At 43.2% G+C, this 23,834-nt stretch overlaps 1 protein-coding gene across 1 annotated transcript in view; it reads left to right on the top strand.

Annotated features, from left to right (window-relative positions):
- LOC138852659 (uncharacterized) overlaps nt 1-23,834 on the top strand; it is an 85,850-nt gene that overhangs the window by 5,663 nt on the left and 56,353 nt on the right. The window contains exons 2-3 of the mRNA XM_070084749.1: nt 11,604-11,693; nt 22,365-22,545. Coding sequence (XP_069940850.1) covers nt 11,604-11,693; nt 22,365-22,545 — 271 coding nt within the window. The remainder of the gene's footprint in view (nt 1-11,603; nt 11,694-22,364; nt 22,546-23,834) is intronic.

The raw sequence follows: 23,834 nt of genomic DNA, 5'->3' as shown, positions 1-23,834 counted from the left end.
CTTTATGCTCAGCAAGGCAGATGACTGCAACATTCCTTTCACTAATTATGAACTTGATGCAGCACTAACTAAGGGCAACTCCACGTCGCCTGGTGAGGATGGTATTACTTACAACATACTCAGATTGCTGTGTCGAGTACCAGGTAATCCTTTACTTGAATTAAATAACATGAGCTATGTCACTGGGGAGCTCCCTAAATCATGGACCAACAGCCTCATTATTCCCATTCCGAAGCCCAATCAACAAAACTCATTTCGCCCAATATCCCTTACTAGCTGCTTGTGTAAAACATTCGAAAGGATGATTCTTAATCGTCTTATGCACAGAATTAAGCAATTCTTGTCTCCCCGGTTGCATGGCTTCATGCATGGAAGGAGTGTGCATCATTGCATTACCACCTTTCTCACTTTGCACACTGACAGCTCATACACTACCTTCCTTGACCTTAAATCGGCTTTTGATGTAGCCAACCGACATGTAATCATTAGTGAACTTGCCAGAATGGATGTTGGAGGATGGCTTCTCCGCTGGATTAAAGGTTACCTGTCCAACAGAAAGTCGTCTGTGTTGTTCCAGGGACATAGATGTGTAACTAAAGATTTTGAATTAGGAACCCCACAGGGAGGTGTGCTTAGTCCCACCCTTTTCAATATTCTGATTAATGCCTTACTTAATGCTATGCCTAGCCAGCCCCATCATTATATGGTTAGTTTTGCTGATGATATAATGATTCACACCACCGGATTCTCCAACACCCAAAACATCCTTAACCATGTACTAGCCTCGTGTCAGGACCTGGGGTTGATAATCTCAGGGGACAAAACAAAGACACTCAACAGGCGTCCTCCTCGACAGAGAGGCATTCGTCAGATCCAGTTGCATGATGGGTCTCTTCTAGAATATGTAACCAGATACAGATATCTAGGCTTTGAGGTCTCACTACTTGGACCTGTTGTAACGAGACTTTGTCGCCAATACAATGAAAGGCTGAGAGCACTTAGAGTTGTGGCAGGTTTTCATCCCAGGTATGGAGCTAATGTTAAAATTGTGAAAATGATGTATCTTGCTTATATTAGATCATTGGTTGATTATGCGGCGCCACTACTTGCACTCGTGTCTGACTGGAAGCTTGGAGGGCTAGAAAAACTGCAAAACGAAGCAATGAGGATCATCCTAGGATGCCCTCGTACTGCCAAAATTTTAAATATGCGGAAAGAACTTAATATTCCAAGTATTAGAGATCGTGTTACTGAAAGAAATGTCCTTATTGCGGTCAACATGCTTAGGTTAGCCCATTCAAGCCCTAGCACAGAAGCCCTCCAAACTTTCCTCAGCACTGGTGAACATCCTTCCAGATGGATCGAGAAAACTGGAACCGACCTCCGCATGAGCCAGCTACGTGATCTATGTCAAGTTAGACAGTTTAGTTAGTTTAATATGTTTATTATCATATAGTCAAAAGTTAGTACATAACAGGGACTGGACTCCAAAGTTTTGATAGCTGAGCAAGTTACAGAGGCAATGAACTCACAATTTACAAAGGTAATGAACTCACAATTTACAAAGGTAATGAACTCACAATTTACAAAGGTAATGAACTCCAGGTAAGTCTGGTCACAATCATGACAAGTTACAAAGGTATTTACAGATTACAGAGGTACGTAATGGGTCCAGGGACTGGGCCCCCAAAGTTTTGATAGCTGAACTAGGTACAAAGGTAATGAGCTCACAAGTTACAAAGGTAATGAATTCTGTAGAATGGTTACTTACGTTTATACTTTGGCTACAATCATGAACAAATTATAGAGTAATGAGCAATTCACACTTCCACACCCGGTCACAACTGTAATGAGTTATTGGTGCAAATATTGATTGTTGAGTCACACACACCACACACACACACACACACACACACACACACACACACACACACACACACACACCCTCACACACACACACACACACACCAAAGCTTCGTCTTGAAGCCAAACATGATGCCTTAAGCTGTATTGATAACTTAGTCACACAGAACACTCTTTCACAAATTATTTACGTTGATGGAACACTCTTTCACAAATTATTTACGTTGATGGTTCAGTTCACCAGTCCACTGGTGCAGCTGGTAGTGCTGCTGTTGTCATACAGAGTGATGGCTCTCATAAAGAAATTGGAGCACGCATCAATAACTGGGCCTCTACCCTTCAAACAGAATTCTTTGCCATACTCCTTGCACTCAAATGCATCCATGTATCTAAGGTTGACACTTTAATTGCAACCATAAATGCTCTCAACTCATTAAGTATAAATTGTGGCATGCTTGTGTCAGACGCCAGACATAGGTATGGTAAGATTGTGGACAGTGGAGTCAGAGTGCACATGCTGTGGATTCCATCTCACATTGGTCTTCGGATGCATGATAGAACTAATAAATTGGCTAAGCTGTATGCTTTCAAAGAGGGGATAGATTACAATCTTGGGTTGTCCGTTAGCAGTTTGAGAACAATAATACGAAAAGAACTTCAAATGAACTTTATTGACTTAAGACTTAAGGAGATTGACACAAGTCAGTCCATCTATCATCATTCCATCATGCAGGAGGAGCCACATGTCTATGGTGCATCCAACAAGATAAACAGACTCTTGGATGTCACTACTGCCCGGCTCCGGCTGGGTTACAAGCATCTATGGCAGGTTAAATCACCACCACCAGATGTAGACCAAACGAAATGTAAACTTTGCCAGATGGACTATTGTCACACCTTGCGTCATTATGTACTGGAGTGTGATCAAACTAATGAATTTAGAAACAACTCACTCAGAAATGTTCAAGAAATGGCATAGTATTTTATTCACAGTGGTATATTACATACCATTCTGGAGAAATACCCTGACTTTGCTAGCTGTAAATAATGCATTACCATGTGTGTGTGTGTGTGTGTGTGTGTGTGTGTGTGTGTGTGTGTGTGTGTGTGTGTGTGTGTGTGTGTGTGTGTGTGTGTGTGTGTGTTTACCTGGAGTTTACCTGGAGAGAGTTTCGGGGGTCAACGCCCCCGCGGCCCGGTCTGTGACCAGGCCTCCTGGTGGATCAGCGCCTGATCAACCAGGCTGTTGCTGCTGGCTGCACGCAAACCAACGTACGAGTGTGTGTGTGTGTGTGTGTGTGTGTGTGTGTGTGTGTGTGTGTACTCACCTAATTGTACTCACCTAATTGTGGTTGCAGGGGTCGAGACTCAGCTCCTGGCCCCGCCTCTTCACTGATCGCTACTGGATCCTCTCTCTCTCTGCTTCCTGAGCTTTGTCATACCTCTTCTTAAAACTATGTATGGTTCCTGCCTCCACTACTTCACTTGCTAGGCTATTCCACTTGCTGACAACTCTATGACTGAAGAAATACTTCCTAACGTCCCTGTGACTCGTCTGAGTCTTCAGCTTCCAGTTGTGACCCCTTGTCCCTGTGTCCCCTCTCTGGAACATCCTATCTCTGTCCACCTTATCTATTCCCCGCAGTATCTTGTATGTCGTTATCATGTCTCCCCTGACCCTTCTGTCCTCCAGTGTCGTCAGTCCGATTTCCCTTAACCTTTCCTCGTACGACATTCCCTTGAGCTCTGGGACTAGCCTTGTTGCAAACCTTTGTACTTTCTCTAACTTCTTGACGTGCTTGACCAGGTGTGGGTTCCAGACTGGTGCTGCATACTCCAGTATGGGCCTAACATACACAGTGTACAGTGTCTTGAACGATTCCTTATTGAGGTATCGGAACGCTATTCTCAGGTTTGCCAGGCGCCCGTATGCTGCAGCGGTTATTTGGTTGATGTGTGCCTCCGGTGATGTACTCGGTGTTATGGTCACCCCAAGGTGTGTGTGTGTGTGTGTGTGTGTGTGTGTTTGTGTGTGTGTGTGCGTGTGGGTGTGTGTGTGTGTGTGTGGGTGTGTGTACTCACCTAGTTGTACTCACCTAGTTGAGGTTGCGGGGGTCGAGTCCGAGCTCCTGGCCCCCGCCTCTTCACTGATCGCTACTAGGTCACTCTCCCTGAGCCGTGAGCTTTATCATACCTCTGCTTAAAGCTATGTATGGATCCTGCCTCCACTACATCGCTTCCCAAACTATTCCACTTACTGACTACTCTGTGGCTGAAGAAATACTTCCTAACATCCCTGTGATTCATCTGTGTCTTCAGCTTCCAACTGTGTCCCCTTGTTACTGTGTCCAATCTCTGGAACATCCTGTCTTTGTCCACCTTGTCAATTCCTCTCAGTATTTTGTATGTCGTTATCATGTCCCCCCTATCTCTCCTGTCCTCCAGTGTCGTCAGGTTGATTTCCCTTAACCTCTCCTCGTAGGACATACCTCTTAGCTCTGGGACTAGTCTTGTTGCAAACCTTTGCACTTTATCTAGTTTCTTCACGTGCTTGGCTAGGTGTGGGTTCCAAACTGGTGCCGCATACTCCAATATGGGCCTAACGTACACGGTGTACAGGGTCCTGAATGATTCCTTATTAAGATGTCGGAATGCTGTTCTGAGGTTTGCCAGGCGCCCATATGCTGCAGCAGTTATTTGGTTGATGTGCGCTTCAGGAGATGTGCCTGGTGTTATACTCACCCCAAGATCTTTTTCCTTGAGTGAGGTTTGTAGTCTCTGGCCCCCTAGACTGTACTCCGTCTGCGGTCTTCTTTGCCCTTCCCCAATCTTCATGACTTTGCACTTGGTGGGATTGAACTCCAGGAGCCAATTGCTGGACCAGGTCTGCAGCCTGTCCAGATCCCTTTGTAGTTCTGCCTGATCTTCGATCGAGTGAATTCTTCTCATCAACTTCACGTCATCTGCAAACAGGGACACCTCAGAGTCTATTCCTTCCGTCATGTCGTTCACAAATACCAGAAACAGCACTGGTCCTAGGACTGACCCCTGCGGGACCCCGCTGGTCACAGGTGCCCACTCTGACACCTCGCCACGTACCATGACTCGCTGCTGTCTTCCTGACAAGTATTCCCTGATTTATTGTAGTGCCTTCCCTGTTATCCCTGCTTGGTCCTCCAGTTTTTGCACCAATCTCTTGTGTGGAACTGTGTCAAACGCCTTCTTACAGTCCAAGAAAATGCAATCCACCCACCCCTCTCTCTCTTGTCTTACTGCTGTCACCATGTCATAGAACTCCAGTAGGTTTGTGTGTGTGTGTGTGTGTGTGTGTGTGTGTGTGTGTGTGTGTGTGTGTGTGTGTGTGTGTGTGTGTGTGTGTGTGTGTGTGTGTGTGTGTGTGTGTGCGTGCTTGTGTGTATGCATATATTTGTACGCTCGTGTGCATATGTCTGTGCGTGCGCCCTCGTGTGTGTATGTGTGTGCGCGCGCGCGCTAGCGTGGGTGTATGACCCACTTAATATTTGTATTTATAACTCATTACAATTGTGACCAGGTGTGGACATATCAGTGGTTCATTACTTTGTAATTTATTCATGATTGCAACCATGTATAGGAGTGAGGCTGATTCATTGCCTTTGTAACTTGCCATGATTGTGACCAGATCTACCTGGAGTTCATTACCTTTGTAACTAGTTCAGCTATCATAACTTTGGGGTCCAGTCCCTGGGCCCATTATGTACCTTTGTAATCTTTTGACTACCGCCCACAGGATGGGTATGAGGTGCATAATAAAAATATTAAACTAAACTAACTTCCTAGACGGCCGTACCATGAGAATCAAATTCCAAGGCTGCTACTCTGACTACTTCACACTAAATGCTGGAGTACCCCAGGGATCTGTCCTCTCCCCTACCCTCTACATTTTATACACTAACGACATACCAACACCTGTATACCACAACTTCATCACACTAGCCTATGCAGACGACATTACACAACTTATCACTCACGCCAATATAGACACACTTACACACCAAACACAAAATGAGGTCGACAGGATAGCCATCTGGGAACAAAAATGGAGGATCAAAACCAATGCAGCTAAATCCAGCACTACGTATTTTAACTACAGGAAACGTGATCCTCAATTACCTGTCGAGCTCAGAACAGCTGACACCCGCACTTACATCCCCATCACACAATCTGTCACTGTCCTTGGCGTTAATCTTGACTATCTTCTTCGTTTACACGGACACATTCACTCAAGGCATGCAATAGCTAGTAAGGCCCTTGCGGGCCTCTACAAGCTGAAACATGCCTCCCAACGCACCAAACTACACTTCTACAAATCCCTAATATGTCCCCTGATAACTTACTCTCCTCTCTTGCAGCTAAAACAAACTTACTTAAATTGTAGCGTGTCCAGAACAAGGCGCTGCGCTGGGTGCTTGATGTCAAATGGGAAGACTTCGCCACAAGCGAGTCTCTCCATGCCCAATTAGACATCCCTGCGCTGAATCTGTACTGGAAGACGCTCAGTGACAGACAGATAGACAAACTTGAGACACGACATGACTACTGGACCTCTCTCCTTGACGAAGACATTCTCAGACCCACAAACCAACACAACCTTTTCTACTTGCATGATCCTGCTCCTAACCCCAATTACAAATAACCTTGGATTCCCTGACAGGTACCATTCTCTGACCCACATTCGCCTTAGCTTTTGGGTTAAGACATGGCTCAATTCTACACTCCTCTCCAGCGCTATTCTTCGTCTGTCCCGTCTTCCCCGCTCATCCCAAATGGGATCTTACCAGAACTTGTTTGTTCGTTTGTTCCTTTTCGTTAGTGTGACTTTGTAAATGGTCCAATTCGGATCGAAATATCGTTGTAAGCTCTTCTCTTCTATGTGCAGGTTATTTGTGTATCATTCCAGTCACGGTATTGTGCCTTTTTAGTTCTTTTAGTAGTATGTCATTGATGGCACCTAGGCCTGTATGCCATGTACATGTAGTAAATAAAGATATTATTATTATTATTATTATTATTATTATTATTATTATTATTATTATTATACTGTATAAAAAGTCCCTGGTTATGCAGAGCATTTCTGGCAATTTAGGTTAACCTTGTCCCCCAGAATGCCACCCACAACAGTCGTCTGACACCCAGGTACCTACTTATTACTAGGTGAACAGGGGCAGCAGGTGTAAGGTGACTAACACCCTCAGCAATTTTTTCCCAAAGTAATCTCCCTTGATCCATATCCAAGTTTGGGAGACGGTATATCACTCCTAAAATTATTTTGTCATTCCCCTCCAAAATTTCTACCCAGACAATGTTCGTTCAGTCTTTATACCACCTTTTTTTGCAGCAATTCAAGTGTTCTCTGATGTATAGTGCCACCCCACTTCCCTTCTTGTTATTTCCATTAACGTGGAACAACTGTAACCCCTGAAGGTGACATTCAGCAGGTATGTCTCGATTCTTCTTAATGAACCAAGTATCAATTATGGCAAATACGTCAATGTTACCTCGCACTTGCAACTAATCTCAACTCATCCATCTTGTTTCTAGCACTACACCTGTTTGTATATGTATTAAGAAACCCTCTCCTCTCCCTGCTCATTCTGCCTATAACTGGTATTCCTAAAATCTCCCATTATCATGAGTCTCATAATTTAAATAGCTCAATTCGTTGGTTCTACAATCCGTTTTCCCCATACAAAAACCCTTACCACCATCTATTTCTAGTTTAAAGCCCTAACACTGGCCAGAGCCCCCACACCGGCCCTAGACAGGTGAACTCCATCCCTGGCATACATGTCATTTCTTGCATATAAGGCGTCCTCTTTTGACATATGCTTTAATCTATTGTTTATCTATGACATATCCAGCAACAGCAGCAAAAGCAGCAGCAAAGTCTTTGCTCCTCTGTTTTATAAGCAGCAGAGAATCCTAACAACCCATTGATGGACTAGCAAAGATCCAGATAATATTAACATATGTGGAGACCCAGAATGATATAAATTAACTGCATAAATCACCCAAATATATGCTATATTACCAACCAAGAAGACTGCCTGTTGTCACCCCACTGCCAGGGTTAGTTAGTTTATGATAGCTGAACTAGTTACAAAGGTAATGAACTCCAGGTAGATCTGGTCACAGTCATGGCAAGTTGCAAAGGTAATGAATCAGCCTCACTCCTATACATGGTTACAGCCATGAACAAATTACAAAGTAATGAACCACTGATACGTCAACACCTGGTCACAATTGTAATGAGTTATAAATACAAATATTAAGTGGGTCATACACCCACACGAGCGCGCGTGCATACACATACACACACGAGGGCGCAAGCACACACACATGCACACGAGCGTACAAATATATGCATACACACAAGCATGCACGCACACACACACACACACACACACACACACACACACACACACACACACACACACACACACACACACACACAGAGTAAAACGTCGAAACATCTGTCCATTACCCAAATAATGGTGGTCCGTGGCCTGGTATACTTATATCTGGAGAGGGTTTCAGAGGTCAACGCCCTCGTGGGTCGGTCTGAGACTAGGCCTTGTTGTGGATCAAGGTCTGTTCAACCAGGCTGTTACTGCTGGCTGCACACAAACTGACATATGAACCACAGCCTGGTTGGTCAGGTACTGACTAGGTGCCTGTTCGGTGCCTTCTTGAATACAACCAGGGGTCTATTGGTAATCCTCCTTATGTATGATGGGAGGCAATTGAACAGTCTTGGGACCCTGACACTTATGGTATTGTCTCTCAGTGTACTCGTGGCTTCCCTGCTTGTCATTGGGGGGATGTTGCATCTCCTGCCGAGTCTGTTGTTTTCATAGGGAGTGATTTTTGTATGCAAGTTTGGTACTAATCCCTCTAGGATTTTCCAAGTGTATATTATCATGTATCTCTCTCGCCTGCATTCCAGGGAATGCAAATCAAAGGACTTCAACTGTTCCCAGTAATTTAGGTGCCTTATCATACTTATATGTGCCGTGAAAATTATTTGTACACTCTCCAGGTGAACAATGTCGCCAGCCTTGAAGGGGGGCAGCTAGTGTACAGCAGTATTTCAGCCTAGAGAGAACAAGCGATTTGAAGAGAATCATCATGGGCTTGGCATCCCTAGTTTTGAAGGTTCTCATTATCCATCCTATAATTTTCCTAGCAGATGAGGTAGACACATTGTTGTGGTATTTGAAGGCGAGATCCTCTGACATCATCACTCCCAGGTCCTTCACATTACTTTTTTGCTCTTTTGTATGGTTATATACAGTTTTAATTTCCTCAAGTTTTCCATATTTGTGTAGTTGAAATTTCTCTTCACTGAACTTCATATTGTTTTGAGTGGCCCATTTTGGTCGATGTTCACTTGGAGCCTTGCAGTGTCTTCCATGGAGGTCACTGTCATGGCAAATCTGGTGTCATCCGCAAAAGAAGACACGGAGCTATTGCTTACATCTCTATGTCAGATATAAGGATGAGGGATAGGATGGGAGTGAGTACTGTACCTTGTGGAACAGAGCTTTTCACCGGGAGAGAGGGAGCATGGAAACAGGGGTCATCCCACACACACTTAAAAAACAGACATTGCCGCACTCCACAGAAGTGGCAGTAAAGCAATTGCAAAGAACTACAGACCGATTACACTAACATCCCATATCATAAAAATCTTTGAGAGGGTTCTAAGAAGCAAGATCGCCAACCACCTAGATACCCATCAGTTACATAACCCAGGGCAACACGGGTTTAGAGCAGGTCGCTCCTGCCTGTCCCAGCTACTGGACCACTATGACAAGGTCCTGGATGCTGTTGAGGATAAACGAAATACAGATGGAGTATACACAGACTTTGCAAAAGCTTCCGACAAGTGTGGCCATGGTGTAATAGCTCACAAAATGCGTCATAAAGGAATATCAGGAAAAGTTGATAAATTGATCTATAACTTACTGACAAATAGAACACAAAGAGCATTAATAAAAGTTGGTAGATGGATCTATAACTTCCTGACAAACAGAACACAAAGAGTAATAGTAAACAGAATAAAGTCCCAGGCAGTCACGGTGAAAAGTTGTGTTCCACAAGGCACAGTACTCGCTCCCATTCTACTCCTCATCCTCACTTCGGACATAGACAGAGATGTTAGCCATAGCTCCGTGTCTTCCTTTGCGGATGACACCCGAATTGCCATTGCAGTGACCTCCATCAAAGTTTTTAGTTTAATATCTTTATTATGCACCCCATACCAATCCTGTGGGCGGTAGTCAAAAGATTACAGAGGTACATAATGGGTCCAGGGACTGGGCTTCAAAGTTTTGATAGCTGAGGAAGTTACAGAGGTAATGAACTCACAATTTACAAAGGTAATGAAGTCACAATTTACAAAGGTAATGAACTCCAGGTAGGTCTGGTCACAATCATGACAAGTTACAAAGGTATTTACAGATTATAGAAGTACTTAATGGGTCCAGGGACTGGGCCCCCAAAGTTTTGATAGCTGAACTAGGCTCCTCCATCAAAGACACCGCAAGACCCCAAGCAGCAGTGGGACGACCCCTGTGTCCATGCTCCCTCTCCATTGGATATAAAAAGCACATGATAGGGGCTTCTTGCAGTTCTTGATCAACACGAGTTCTATGAGCCTGGGCATGGGGCAGAGTGCATGGGCATGTCATTTGTCAATGACCCTATCTGTGTTGAATAATTTATAGTCATTTATGAGGCATTCGGACAAGCGATTAATCTCAGGTCGTCTATCTTATTTCTTACGCTGCTACTATTAGCAAACTATAAGGGCGTTAGTTACTCGCTACCCTCTACTGTCTGTTTATTGAACAGTTCTATTGCTTTTATTAGAAACCATATAATACACGCACATGTGCAAGGTATACAGGCCTACCTAATATCAATAACATACTACTATATAGAAAGCCCCTTGTTATGCAGAGCATTTCGAGCAAATTAGGTAAATTTTGTCCCCAGGGTGCGATCCACACCGGTCGACTAACACCCAGGTACCCATTTTACTGATGGGTGAACAGGGCCAGCAAGTGTCTTAAGGAAATACGTCCTAACGTTTACACCCCGTACCGGGGTGTAAATATTAGGACGTGTCCTTATCTCATGTCTGCTGTGTTTAGGTCCCGCTCCTAGATACTGATGCTGCATGCATTGATAAAGTATGCAGAGCAATACTCTGCAGTGCCATGACGTGAGACAATAATAACAATTTTTATTATTTTTATTATTATTATTATTTTATTATTATTGTTAAGCTCTAAACCAGTAAGGGTCACACAAAGCACGGGCTGACTCAGAGAATTTTCGGGGAACAAGGAGAGACCGAAATATATCTAGTGGGATGATGATGATGATGATGATGATAATAACACTTTTAGCGGGATGATGATGATGATAATAATAACACTTTTAGCAGTATGATGATGATGATGATGATGATGATAACACTTTCAGTGGTATGATGATAACACTTTTAGTAAGATGATGATGATAACACTGTTAGTGGTATGATAATCATGATAACACTTTTAGCGGTATAATGATGATGATAATACTTTTAGTGGTATGATGATGATGATGATGATGACATCTAGTAGCATGATGAGGATAATCCATCAAATATTATTATGATGATGATAACAGATGTTAACATTGGTCGTCAGGCAAGATGGACGACCAGCCAGTCCTTCCGCCTCGTCATCCACGTCACGACGCTACTCAGTGCAGCATCCAGGCCAGAAGCACATCAACAGGTACGACGCACTTACACTACTGTGTACACCTGCCAGGCCAGAAGCACATCAACAGGTACGACGCACTTACACTACTGTGTACACCTGCCAGGCCAGAAGCACATCAACAGGTACGACGCACTTACACTACTGTGTACACCTGTCAGGCCAGAAGCACATCAACAGGTACGACACACTTACACTACTGTGTACACCTGTCAGGCCAGAAGCACATCAACAGGTACGACACACTTACACTACTGTGTACACCTGTCAGGCCAGAAGCACATCAACAGGTACGACACACTTACACTACTGTGTACACCTGTCAGGCCAGAAGCACATCAACAGGTACGACACACCTACACTACTGTGTACACCTGTCAGGCCAGAAGCACATCAACAGGTACGACACACTTACACTACTGTGTACACCTGTCAGGCCAGAAGCACATCAACAGGTATGACACACTTACACTACTGTGTACACCTGTCAGGCCAGAAGCACATCAACAGGTACGACACACTTACACTACTGTGTACACCTGTCAGGCCAGAAGCACATCAACAGGTACGACACACTTACACTACTGTGTACACCTGTCAGGCCAGAAGCACATCAACAGGTACGACACACTTACACTACTGTGTACACCTGTCAGGCCAGAAGCACATCAACAGGTACGACACACTTACACTACTGTGTACACCTGTCAGGCCAGAAGCACATCAACAGGTACGACACACTTACACTACTGTGTACACCTGTCAGGCCAGAAGCACATCAACAGGTACGACACACTTACACTACTGTGTACACCTGTCAGGCCAGAAGCACATCAACAGGTACGACACACCTACACTACTGTGTACACCTGTCAGGCCAGAAGCACATCAACAGTTACGACACACTTACACTACTGTGTACACCTGTCAGGCCAGAAGCACATCAACAGGTACGACACACTTACACTACTGTGTACACCTGTCAGGCCAGAAGCACATCAACAGGTACGACACACTTACACTACTGTGTACACATGTCAGGCCAGAAGCACATCAACAGGTACGACACACCTACACTACTGTGTACACCTGTCAGGCCAGAAGCACATCAACAGGTACGACACACTTACACTACTGTGTACACCTGTCAGGCCAGAAGCACATCAACAGGTACGACACACCTACACTACTGTGTACACCTGTCAGGCCAGAAGCACATCAACAGTTACGACACACTTACACTACTGTGTACACCTGTCAGGCCAGAAGCACATCAACAGGTACGACACACTTACACTACTGTGTACACCTGTCAGGCCAGAAGCACATCAACAAGTACGACACACTTACACTACTGTGTACACCTGTCAGGCCAGAAGCACATCAACAGGTACGACACACTTACACTACTGTGTACACCTGTCAGGCCAGAAGCACATCAACAGGTACGACACACCTACACTACTGTGTACACCTGTCAGGCCAGAAGCACATGAACAGGTACGACACACTTACACTACTGTGTACACCTGTCAGGCCAGAAGCACATCAACAGGTACGACACACCTACACTACTGTGTACACCTGTCAGGCCAGAAGCACATCAACAGGTACGACACACTTACACTACTGTGTACACCTGTCAGGCCAGAAGCACATCAACAGGTACGACACACTTACACTACTGTGTACACCTGTCAGGCCAGAAGCACATCAACAGGTACGACACACCTACACTACTGTGTACACCTGTCAGGCCAGAAGCACATCAACAGTTACGACACACTTACACTACTGTGTACACCTGTCAGGCCAGAAGCACATCAGCAGGTACGACACACTTACACTACTGTGTACACCTGTCAGGCCAGAAGCACATTAACAGGTACGACACACTTACACTACTGTGTACACCTGTCAGGCCAGAAGCACATCAACAGGTACGACACACTTACACTACTGTGTACACCTGTCAGGCCAGAAGCACATCAACAGGTACGACACACTTACACTACTGTGTACACCTGTCAGGCCAGAAGCACATCAACAGGTACGACACACTTACACTACTGTGTACACCTGTCAGGCCAGAAGCACATCAACAGGTACGACACACTTACACTACTGTGTACACCTGTCAGGCCAGAAGCACATCAACAGGTACGACACACTTACACTACTGTGTACACCTGTCAGGCCAGAAGCACATCAACAGGTACGACACACTTACACTACTGTGTACACCTGTCAGGCCAGAAGCACATCAACAGGTACGACACACTTACACTACTGTGTACACCTGTCAGGCCAGAAGCACATCAACAGGTACGACACACTTACACTACTGTGTACACCTGTCAGGCCAGAAGCACATCAACAGTTACGACACACTTACACTACTGTGTACATCTGTCAGGCCAGAAGCACATTAACAGGTACGACACACTTACACTACTGTGTACACCTGTCAGGCCAGAAGCACATCAACAGTTACGACACACTTACACTACTGTGTACATCTGTCAGGCCAGAAGCACATTAACAGGTACGACACACCTACACTACTGTGTACACCTGTAAGGCCAGAAGCACATCAACAGGTACGGCATACCTACACTACTGTGTACACCTGTCAGGCCAGAAGCACATCAAGAGGTACGACACACTTACACTACTGTGTACACCTGTCAGGTCAGAAGCACATCAACAGGTACGACACACACTACTGTGTACACCTGTCAGGTTGGTGTGTGATTAACGATTCAACTCTCACAAGTCTCTACTAAATGGTCTCCTTTCACTAATAATAATAATAATCTTTATTTCTACAAGTACATGATACAACTTATGCAAATCTAGTTGACATCAGTCACATACTGTATAGAAAGCCCGTTGTTACGCAGATCATTTCAAGCAACTTAGTTAATTTTGTGCGCAGGATGAGACCCACACCAGTCTGCTAACACCCGGGTACCTACTTACTGCTAGGTAAACAGGGACAACAGGTGTCTTAAGGAAGCGCCCAATGTTTCCACACGTACAGGGGATCGAAGCAAGGACACTCATTGTGTAAGCTGAGAGCGCTGCGCTAGCAACCGAGCTACGGGACACTAGAAACTAAAGGGACGAGGGACCAGCAGGATCCCACCTCCCCATGCACGAACGGAACAAGCTGAAGTGTGAGTGGATGCTGTCCCTTGCTCAAGTTACCCGGTGACTAGCCCAGGATAATAATAATATCTTTATTTACTACAAGTACATGTACATGGTATACAGTCCTAGCTGACATCAATGATATACTACTATACAGAAAGCCCCTTGTTATGCTGAGCATTTCGGGCAAATTAGGTCAGTGACCCAAATGAGTCTTCTACTCAAAGGTCACATGCAAGAGAAAAACGGTACCTGCAAACAACTGGCGTGTTAGTAACTCTGGCCCAGAACCTAGGCCGCACTGAATTGTTGAGCCTAGTCTAAGCTAGCAGTGGTAAACATGTCTTAAGTACTGAATGCATCTGGTTCAGTACTTCATTGATTAAACTACTGTGCTGGCACTACTATAACCTTCCCTATAATGGGGCTTTATCCCTTCCATAACCCATCCTATCCCTTATCCAGTGTGGAAACTTGTGAGGTGCCCAACTCTGGCAAGTGCTGCTGATGCAGGGAATGTAAGATTAATTATCCTACCCTCACAATGTTCCTTTAGTTAATTTCCCTGGAAATGTTAATTGAGATGCAGGACCAATGATCTTGGTTTCCCCATGCACAAATTGGAACAGACTTACTTGTGGAATCTGTTCTAACTAGAAATCCCCCTGCGTCTATCCAAGCTAATTTGACTTCTATTAGTCATCTCTCTCAAATGCCACATCGCATAAAAATAGTACTTGGAGTCAATTAAATAATATTAGTAACTCTAGCATATATCCCAGGGAGTCCCTGTATTCTCAGGGGTTTCTCCAACTATGTTTAACATACACTGAAAAATTACTAGCATTTGGACTAAATACTGAAGGGACAATTCATTGAACGATCTCGGCTGCTACATACCCTAGTTTGGGTGCTTGGCCCACTCATAACTGAAAGCTAAATTATCTCGTGTTCCCCACAATATTAGGTGGCTGACTAGTACTGACTTGAAAACAGAAGGATAACCTCATTGTCGGGTCTGGATAGAGACTGGTATCCTCGGCACGTTGGGAATGCCTGTATCGTTGATTAACTTGCTGCCAGACGAGTATTTTGTAGACAGTATGGGTTGTTGAGCTTAGAGCTCTAATTGGTTCCTATCTCCACGACTGCTGGTACCAGAACGAAGAACATGCGTCCCCAGCTAACTTCCTCGCTGAAGATGTTGCCAGCTTTCTCTACTAATATTAATGTCTAATACTACTTTATTATTTTATTATATACTAATCATTCAAGCCTACTTAAATTGTTACTAAGGCCTAAATCTATTAAATACTACTCGAATCATAAGGTTCCTTTGCTGCTTTCCTAGAGAGTGTCTTAAAGGTATCATACTGTTCGCGCCATGAATGTAAAAAACATATATATATAATGACAAGCCACGGGGGGGGATGAGGGATCTTTAGCTCAAGTACTTTCACACTTCTCAGTGCGTCATCAGGAGCTGTGCAATATTGCAAAGGCAACACCAGGAGAGTAGGATAAGTTTACAGAGAATGGTAGTGAAAATGATAGTGTGGCACCAGCCAGTCTCTGTCTGAGTAAGTTTATTAAGGTATACACAAATACAGTTACATCGAATTATCATACATGGCAGCATAAGTGTAAAGTACCCAGGATAACCCAAAAGGTCAGACAGTGACTTATTTCCATTGGGGTCCTTTTATCTTATTATTATAATATAAAGGTGATAATATCTTATTATCACACTATTAAGACTATCTACAATACGAGGGTCATTACTAGGAATAAGGTAAAATTTACACGTGTGTTAGCTAAAAAAAATAAAAAATCATTCTCCCTTTCTGTAGCTACATTCATCAGACACCTTCTGGCAGTCTTCTTGAACTGGTTCATGCTATGACTGGCTTTGACATGTGCGGGCAGTCTGTTCCATTCCTTTATTGCTGTACAATAAAACGTGTTTGAAGCCTGGCCACTGACTGTGGGTACTACAAAGTTGTGCTCTCTCCCCCTAGTACTATGATTGCTTTGGTTCCCAACCTTGACAAAATTGACAGTAAGATATTCTGGACACTGTGAGCAATTTTATAAACATGATTTAGCTTCAGTTGTTTTACTCTGTCTTCAACATTCAGCATATCCAACTGCTGTAATTCATCCTGGCCTACATGTTCTCTTGGTCCCAGCCCCAGGATGAATCTTACGATTTTGTTATGGGTGACTTACAGTCTATCTTTTAGTTTTTTGTCAAGGCAGAGTACCATGAAGAGCAAACGTAATCCATATGACACTGTATAAGGGCTAGACATAGGGTCTTGCGAGCCTCAGTAGGTAGACACTGTGCTTGTCTATAGAGGAATTTCAGTCTGGCATTCGCTTTCTTTACTACGCTGTTCCCTATCAGTTCTCCTGACATGCATGGGTCAAAGGCGATTCCCAGATATTTTACTGAGGAAACTGAAGTGATGGGCTCCCCATTACACTGGACATTAAAATTATTTACCCTTCTCAGTTTATGTTTCGTGCCAAAGAGAATGGCTTCAGTTTTCCCGAGGTGTAATGGTAGTTTGTTGTCTACTAACCATTTGCTGCAGGACTCCAGTTACAGTGTTAATACCTTAGCTATATCTTGTGGATCTTTACCTGACACTAACAGAGCACTGTCATCTGCATACAGTAGGAGTTTGCACTTGATACTGATAGGCATGTCATTAACATAGAATAGGAATAATAAGGGAGCCAGAATAGTACCTTGGGGAACTCCACATGCTATCGGCAGGGGTTCTGATTACGTTTTGTTGATTTTGACAACTTGTCTCCTGTTGCTAAGGTGGGACTTAAACCAGTCTACAGAACCTATACCGATAGCTTGAAGTTTCTTACATAATATATTGTGGTTGACAGTATCGAAGGTCTTTTGCAGGTCTAAGGTTACCATACCTATGAGGTTCCCCTTTGACATTTCAGTTCTCAAGTAATCCATCAGATTAATTAGGGAGGTGTCGGTTGAATAAGAGCTTCTAAAGCCTGATTGATGGCTGTGGAGAATGTTGTTGTCATTAAGGTACTTAACTACTTGACAGTACACCGCTCTATCTCTAGAATTTTGGATATTATACTGAGTATACTAACAGGCCTATAGTTGCTTACATCAGACCTACTATTTTTCTTCAAGATAGGGGTAACTCTGGCCTCCTTGAACTCCTCCGGTACGGTATTAGTGGTGATGGACGAATTTATTATGTGAGCAATAGGGACTGACAGTTCAGAGGCACCATCTTTTATGAACTTAGACGGGATGTTATTAGGGCCTGTGCTCTTAGTTGGGTTTAACCTGCTTAGTTCTTTTTGAATGAAGTCATGAGATACACTTACTAGTTGACAACTGTTTGGGGTTACCCCTTTATTGGTATATGTTTGAAGCTTATCAGAGTCTGTGTTAAAGGTATTTGATGCAGCTGGTAGTTGACTTACTAGTGTTGATGCGACAGATGTGTAGTAGGAATTAAAACAATTTGCTACCTTAGATGTTTCGTGGCATACCTCGTTATCGATAGTGAGTACTATGTTAGACCTATCTACTGGCTTATGGCTATACCCCAACTGTTTTAGTTGTTGCCAGAGCTTTCTGGGGTTATGCTTATACTCTTCAATTCTTGAGCAATAGTCATCCAGGGTTCAGTTCTTCGTTTAATCCTAACCTCTTTAACTGGTACAATATTATCAAGGATGGTAGTGAACATTGTTTTGAATTTTTCCCAGGCATCGTTTACGTCCGTGCAACTTGTTATCTCTGTCCAGTCACAACTGTGTAGCCTATTTACCAGTGTTTCTTTACTGTAGTTTATAGTTGACCTCATTTTTATTGTCCTGTGTAGGCCTATCCTATCCCTAATGATTTTCCTGGTGCAGTAAATGATGAAATGATCACTAAGACCTGTGGTAATGACGCCTGACTGACTAATGTTCTCAGAGCGGTTACAAAGTATGTGGTCAGTTAGGGTGGCTGAGAACTGTGTGATCCGGGTTGGTGTATTAATTAGTTGAGTGTAACTATTTAATCCTAGAATTTGCTTATATCTTTTGCATAACCCGTTATTTTGCTTCTGAAAACAAATATTGAAGTCTCCCAATTGAAGTCTCGCAATTGTTTTCAAGTCCGGACAAGACTCTGGAAAAGTCTTCTAAGAACTGGTCCTGGGTGGGAGGGCGGTAACTAGTTCCTACTAAGATGGGTTTGGTCTTGGGAAGCAGCACTTCAAACCATAGAATCTCCAGTTTATTGTTATTTAAATCAGGTCTTGGGTTGTAAGCTAAGTCATTTCTAATGTAGGCACATACCCCTCCACATTTTCTGTTCCTATCTAAGCGTTTGGATTCAGGAATAATAAAAGCACAAATGACGCTATCATACACATGCTAGAACTAACATATACCGCACTTGAAAAGAAAGAAGTTCCGCTGGGCATTTTCATTGATTTACGTAAAGCTTTCGATACAGTCGACCATGAATTACTGTACTCCAAATTAATGCACTGTGGTATCAGAGGCCACTCCCTCAACTACCTAAAGTCATACCTTGGTAACAGAACTCAATATGTGTATGCAAATGATGCAAACTCCTCCACCCAACCAATCACAGTAGGAGTCCCACAAGGAAGCGTCCTTGGACCACTCCTCTTTCTCATTTACATCAATGATCTACCGAATGCATCACAGCTACTCAAACCCATATTATTTGCAGATGACACTACATATGTATTTTCCCACCCAAACGCAGTCATACTAGCAAACACAGTCAATGCTGAATTACAGAAAATATCTGCCTGGATGATGACTAACAAAATTACCCTGAACACTGATAAAACCTATTTCATTCAGTTTGGAAACAAAGCTGCAAATGATCCAATTAACATAACGCTAAATGGATCATCAGTCACAAGACTCACAGAGGGAAAATTCCTAGGTATCCACCTTGACAGTAGCCTTAAGTTCCGGACACGCATACAACAAATCACCAAGAAAATCTCCAAGACTGTAGACATACTATCAAAGATAAGGTACTAAGTTCCACAATCAGCTCTCCTGGCACTGTACCATTCACTCATATACCCTTATCTTACATATGGAATTTGTGCATGGGGATCAACAACATCCAATCACCTAAAACCCCTAATAACCCAGCAAAAGGCAGCAGTAAGAATGATAAGAGATAAGAGAGAGAGATAAGATTTTGTTCGGATTTTTAACCCCGGAGGGTTAGCCACCCAGGATAACCCAAGAAAGTCAGTGCGTCATCGAGGACTGTCTAACTTATTTCCATTGGGGTCCTTAATCTTGTCCCCCAGGATGCGACCCACACCAGTCGACTAACACCCAGGTACCTATTTGCTGCTAGGTGAACAGGACAATAGGTGTACGGAAACGTGTCGGAATTTCCACCCGCCGGGAATCGAACCCGGGCCCTCCGTGTGTGAAGCGGGAGCTTTAGCCACCAGACCACCGGGCCACTAACAAATTCCCACTCTCGCCAGCATACTCCACCAATTTTCAAAAGTCTAAATCTGCTCACCATTAAGAACATCCATACTTATTCATGTGCCTACTACATACACAGAACAATACACGCAAATATAAACCCCCCACTCAAACTTCTCATCACCAACCTCAAAAGGATACATGACCACAACACAAGACACAGATCTCTTTTTGATATACCTCGTGTCCATATCACACTGTGTAAAAACTCTATGCACATAAAGGGCCCCAAAATATGGAATTCATTACCAGAAGATATTACAGTAACCCGGTCTGAAAATCAATTTAAGACTCTTCTCAAAAGCCACTTAATCACCCTAGACTAAATGCTAAATAGTCAGTACACACTTACTCACCTATGTACTCCCACATCATAATTGAAACAATCACTTTGAACTTTTTATCCATTGTTGACAGGAATATAATTGAATCATTGTTTTTCACAAAAGCATTTTAGAATATAAGTGTATCTTTGCATTATACAAATTTTGATTCATTTATAATTAATATTCTACTGTACAACAATGAAATAATTACTTTCCTACTGTACAACTATGATATACTCCTTAGTGTTAAGTAGTCTGTAAGCCAATAATGTTAAATTGGCCCATAATGCCAGGCATAATAGAGGCTCTCTTTGCATTGCAACCCACTATTGTATATACAAAATCTCAATGTACTGTTTGCAAAGACATTAAATAAATAAATAAAATAAATAAATTGTAACCTACTAAGGCTAGCAGGATGCCAACCACACAAAGGTCCCCTCCACACCCCACCCAATATGGGGTCGGGTGTAGTAGCCTCACAGTTTGCAGATAGCATGAGGAGAAATACTAGAAGATAGTTAATAACCAACCCTAAGCTTCTAGCTGCTGGAAACAGATCAAGTGGCGTAAGAAGTTACATTACAATAGTGGATCATTACATACCTTCATTTACAACCTTCTAACTAATGAAATAGAGGAAAAATCCCTCATCTGTCAACCGGTGTCGCAGAACCTTGCAGAATATTCAGGAAATACTCTCAGTGTTAGTTAATATGCCTGTGTGAATTCTCCTATTCAGGCTCACCATTATGATATTACCAACAACCAAATTCATTAAACCACTAAACTAGTTGCAATCACCATGTTGCAACCACCTATGTGTACCTAGTGTACCTTGTACCACTGTACCTATACGTATGGGTTAGGACTTCTACATTTCTTTAGGGCTATCCTACGATGATCGCACATGTGCACCATAACTAAATGAACCCACATACTGATTTCCTTATTATAGATGTTATCTCGCTCAGGTTGAGCCTGTAGTGCAGCTGGGGTGTTTTAGTTAGTTTAATATGTTTATTATGCACACCATACCCATTCTGTGGGTGGTAGTCAAAAGATTACAGAGGTACATAATGGGTCCAGGGACTGGACCCCAAAGTTTTGATAGCTGAGCAAGTTACAGAGGTAATGAACTCAAAATTACAAAGGTAATGAACTCCAGGTAGGTCTGGTCACAATCATGACAAGTTACAAAGGTATTTACAGATTACAGAGGTACGTAATGGGTTCAGGGACTGGGCCCCCAAAGTTTTGATAGCTGAACTAGGTACAAAGGTAATGAACTCACAAGCTACAAAGGTAATGAATCAGATGGGGTGGAGTGTGAGGGGCACCAGTGTGCGGTTGGCATCCCGCTTGCCGAAGTGAGATTTTTTCACTGTAATTTGAACAACACACATGATACTTTGGTTCTACCAGTTGTTATTGAATAAATATAATATTGCTTGAAGATCTGAATTATTTTTTGAATATAAATACATTTTTCTCTCATTTTAAATAGCATAGGGTGATACAAGAATTTTTAAAATGTAACAATCCTCAATATTTAGGAATTTATTTGACCTGGAGACTCACAGAGACAAATTTAATGACGTCATTACCAGTATATTTTTTATCTGTTCGAAGAATATGTTATTAAGAGGTATTGATGGTACTTCAGGCAGCTGTTAGCATCGAAACGTCTGGTTGAGGGTGAGTACGGGAGTCTGGACCCTGAGGAGTGGGAGAGCCACCCATCCTCCCCCGTCACCTTCAAGGACTGTGTCAAGGTGGCACTCCATCTTCAAGCCACACAAACCACTTTCTCCATGATGTTTCTCGACGTGGTCAGGCTGCAAAAGGTTCGTCATCGACAATATTTGACGAAAATGGCACTTGCATTTTGTATCACAATAAAACGACTGTAAACAGGCCTGTACCTTTCGTGGAAAAAAAATCCATTCAGTCTGAATTTCGTTTTAATCTACTAGCAGCATTCTGTCCACCTAAAGCCAATTTATATTTATTTTTTATATAGTTACCCAAAATCTCTACATACTTTTTTTAGGGTAAGGTTATTGTCAGTTATCCAAATTTAAACTAAATACAGTATACATTAATATAAATAAATTTAATAATACAACAAAGAGAAAATACAATACTGTTGATGGTCGAGCAAAGAAGCACGGAATTGACAGAGAAAGTTTAAATACAAAAATAACAACGTATAACCCTCATATTTTAGTGTCACATACACCTTTTCGATAGTCTGTAGTTACAGATTAAAGCCGATGATTTTTTTAGGTAGGTGAGTAATGTTCCATACCTAGAAAGTATAATACTCTTCAGGCCGCTTGTTCTATCTAGGCTGGAATATTGCTGCACACTAACAGCATCTTTCAAGGCAGGTGAAATTGCTGACCTAGAAAATGTACAGAGAACCTTCACGGCGCGCATAACGGAGATAAAACACCTCAATTACTGGGAGCGCTTGAAGTTCCTGAACCTGTACTCCCTGGAACGCAGGCGGGAGAGATACTAAACTTTCACACGAAAATCACTCCCTATGAAAGCAAACGATTCGGCAGACGATGCAACATCCTCCCCCAATGAAAAACAGGGGTGCCACTAGCACGATAAGAGACAACACATTAAGTGTCAGGGGCCCAAGACTATTCAACTGCCTCCCAGTATACATAAGGGGGATTACCAATAGACCCCTGGCTGTCTTCAAGAAGGCACTGGACAAGCACCTAAAGTCAGTATCTGACCAGCCGGGCTGTGGTTCGTACGTCGGGTTGTCACGTGGGTACTTAATGGAGATGTACGAGTAAGGAATACACTCACTGGACGGTTGGTACATGTATACTGGCAGAGTCTTGAGGGGAGTGTAGCCCAGCCTACCTGTTCGGTTGTATGCCTGAGGACGAGTGAGGGCGAGTCCACTCATACCCTGCTCACATGGGCATAGCTGGTGACGTCACAAACTAGCCACTGAGCCTAGCTGAAGGAATCCTATGTATATAATATGAGTGATACAACGTACGATATACTACACAAGTATATTACATAGGAATTCAGTAACACTACTGACAGGTTGCGTGCGGCCAGCAGTAGCAGCCTTGTTGATCATACCCTGATCCACCGTGAG

The sequence above is a fragment of the Cherax quadricarinatus genome, chromosome 13 (genome assembly GCF_038502225.1).
Source record: "Cherax quadricarinatus isolate ZL_2023a chromosome 13, ASM3850222v1, whole genome shotgun sequence".
Classification (NCBI taxonomy): Eukaryota; Metazoa; Arthropoda; class Malacostraca; order Decapoda; family Parastacidae; genus Cherax; species Cherax quadricarinatus.
The sequence above is the reverse complement of the archived record's forward strand: the minus strand, read 5'-3'. Positions and strand labels throughout refer to the sequence as shown.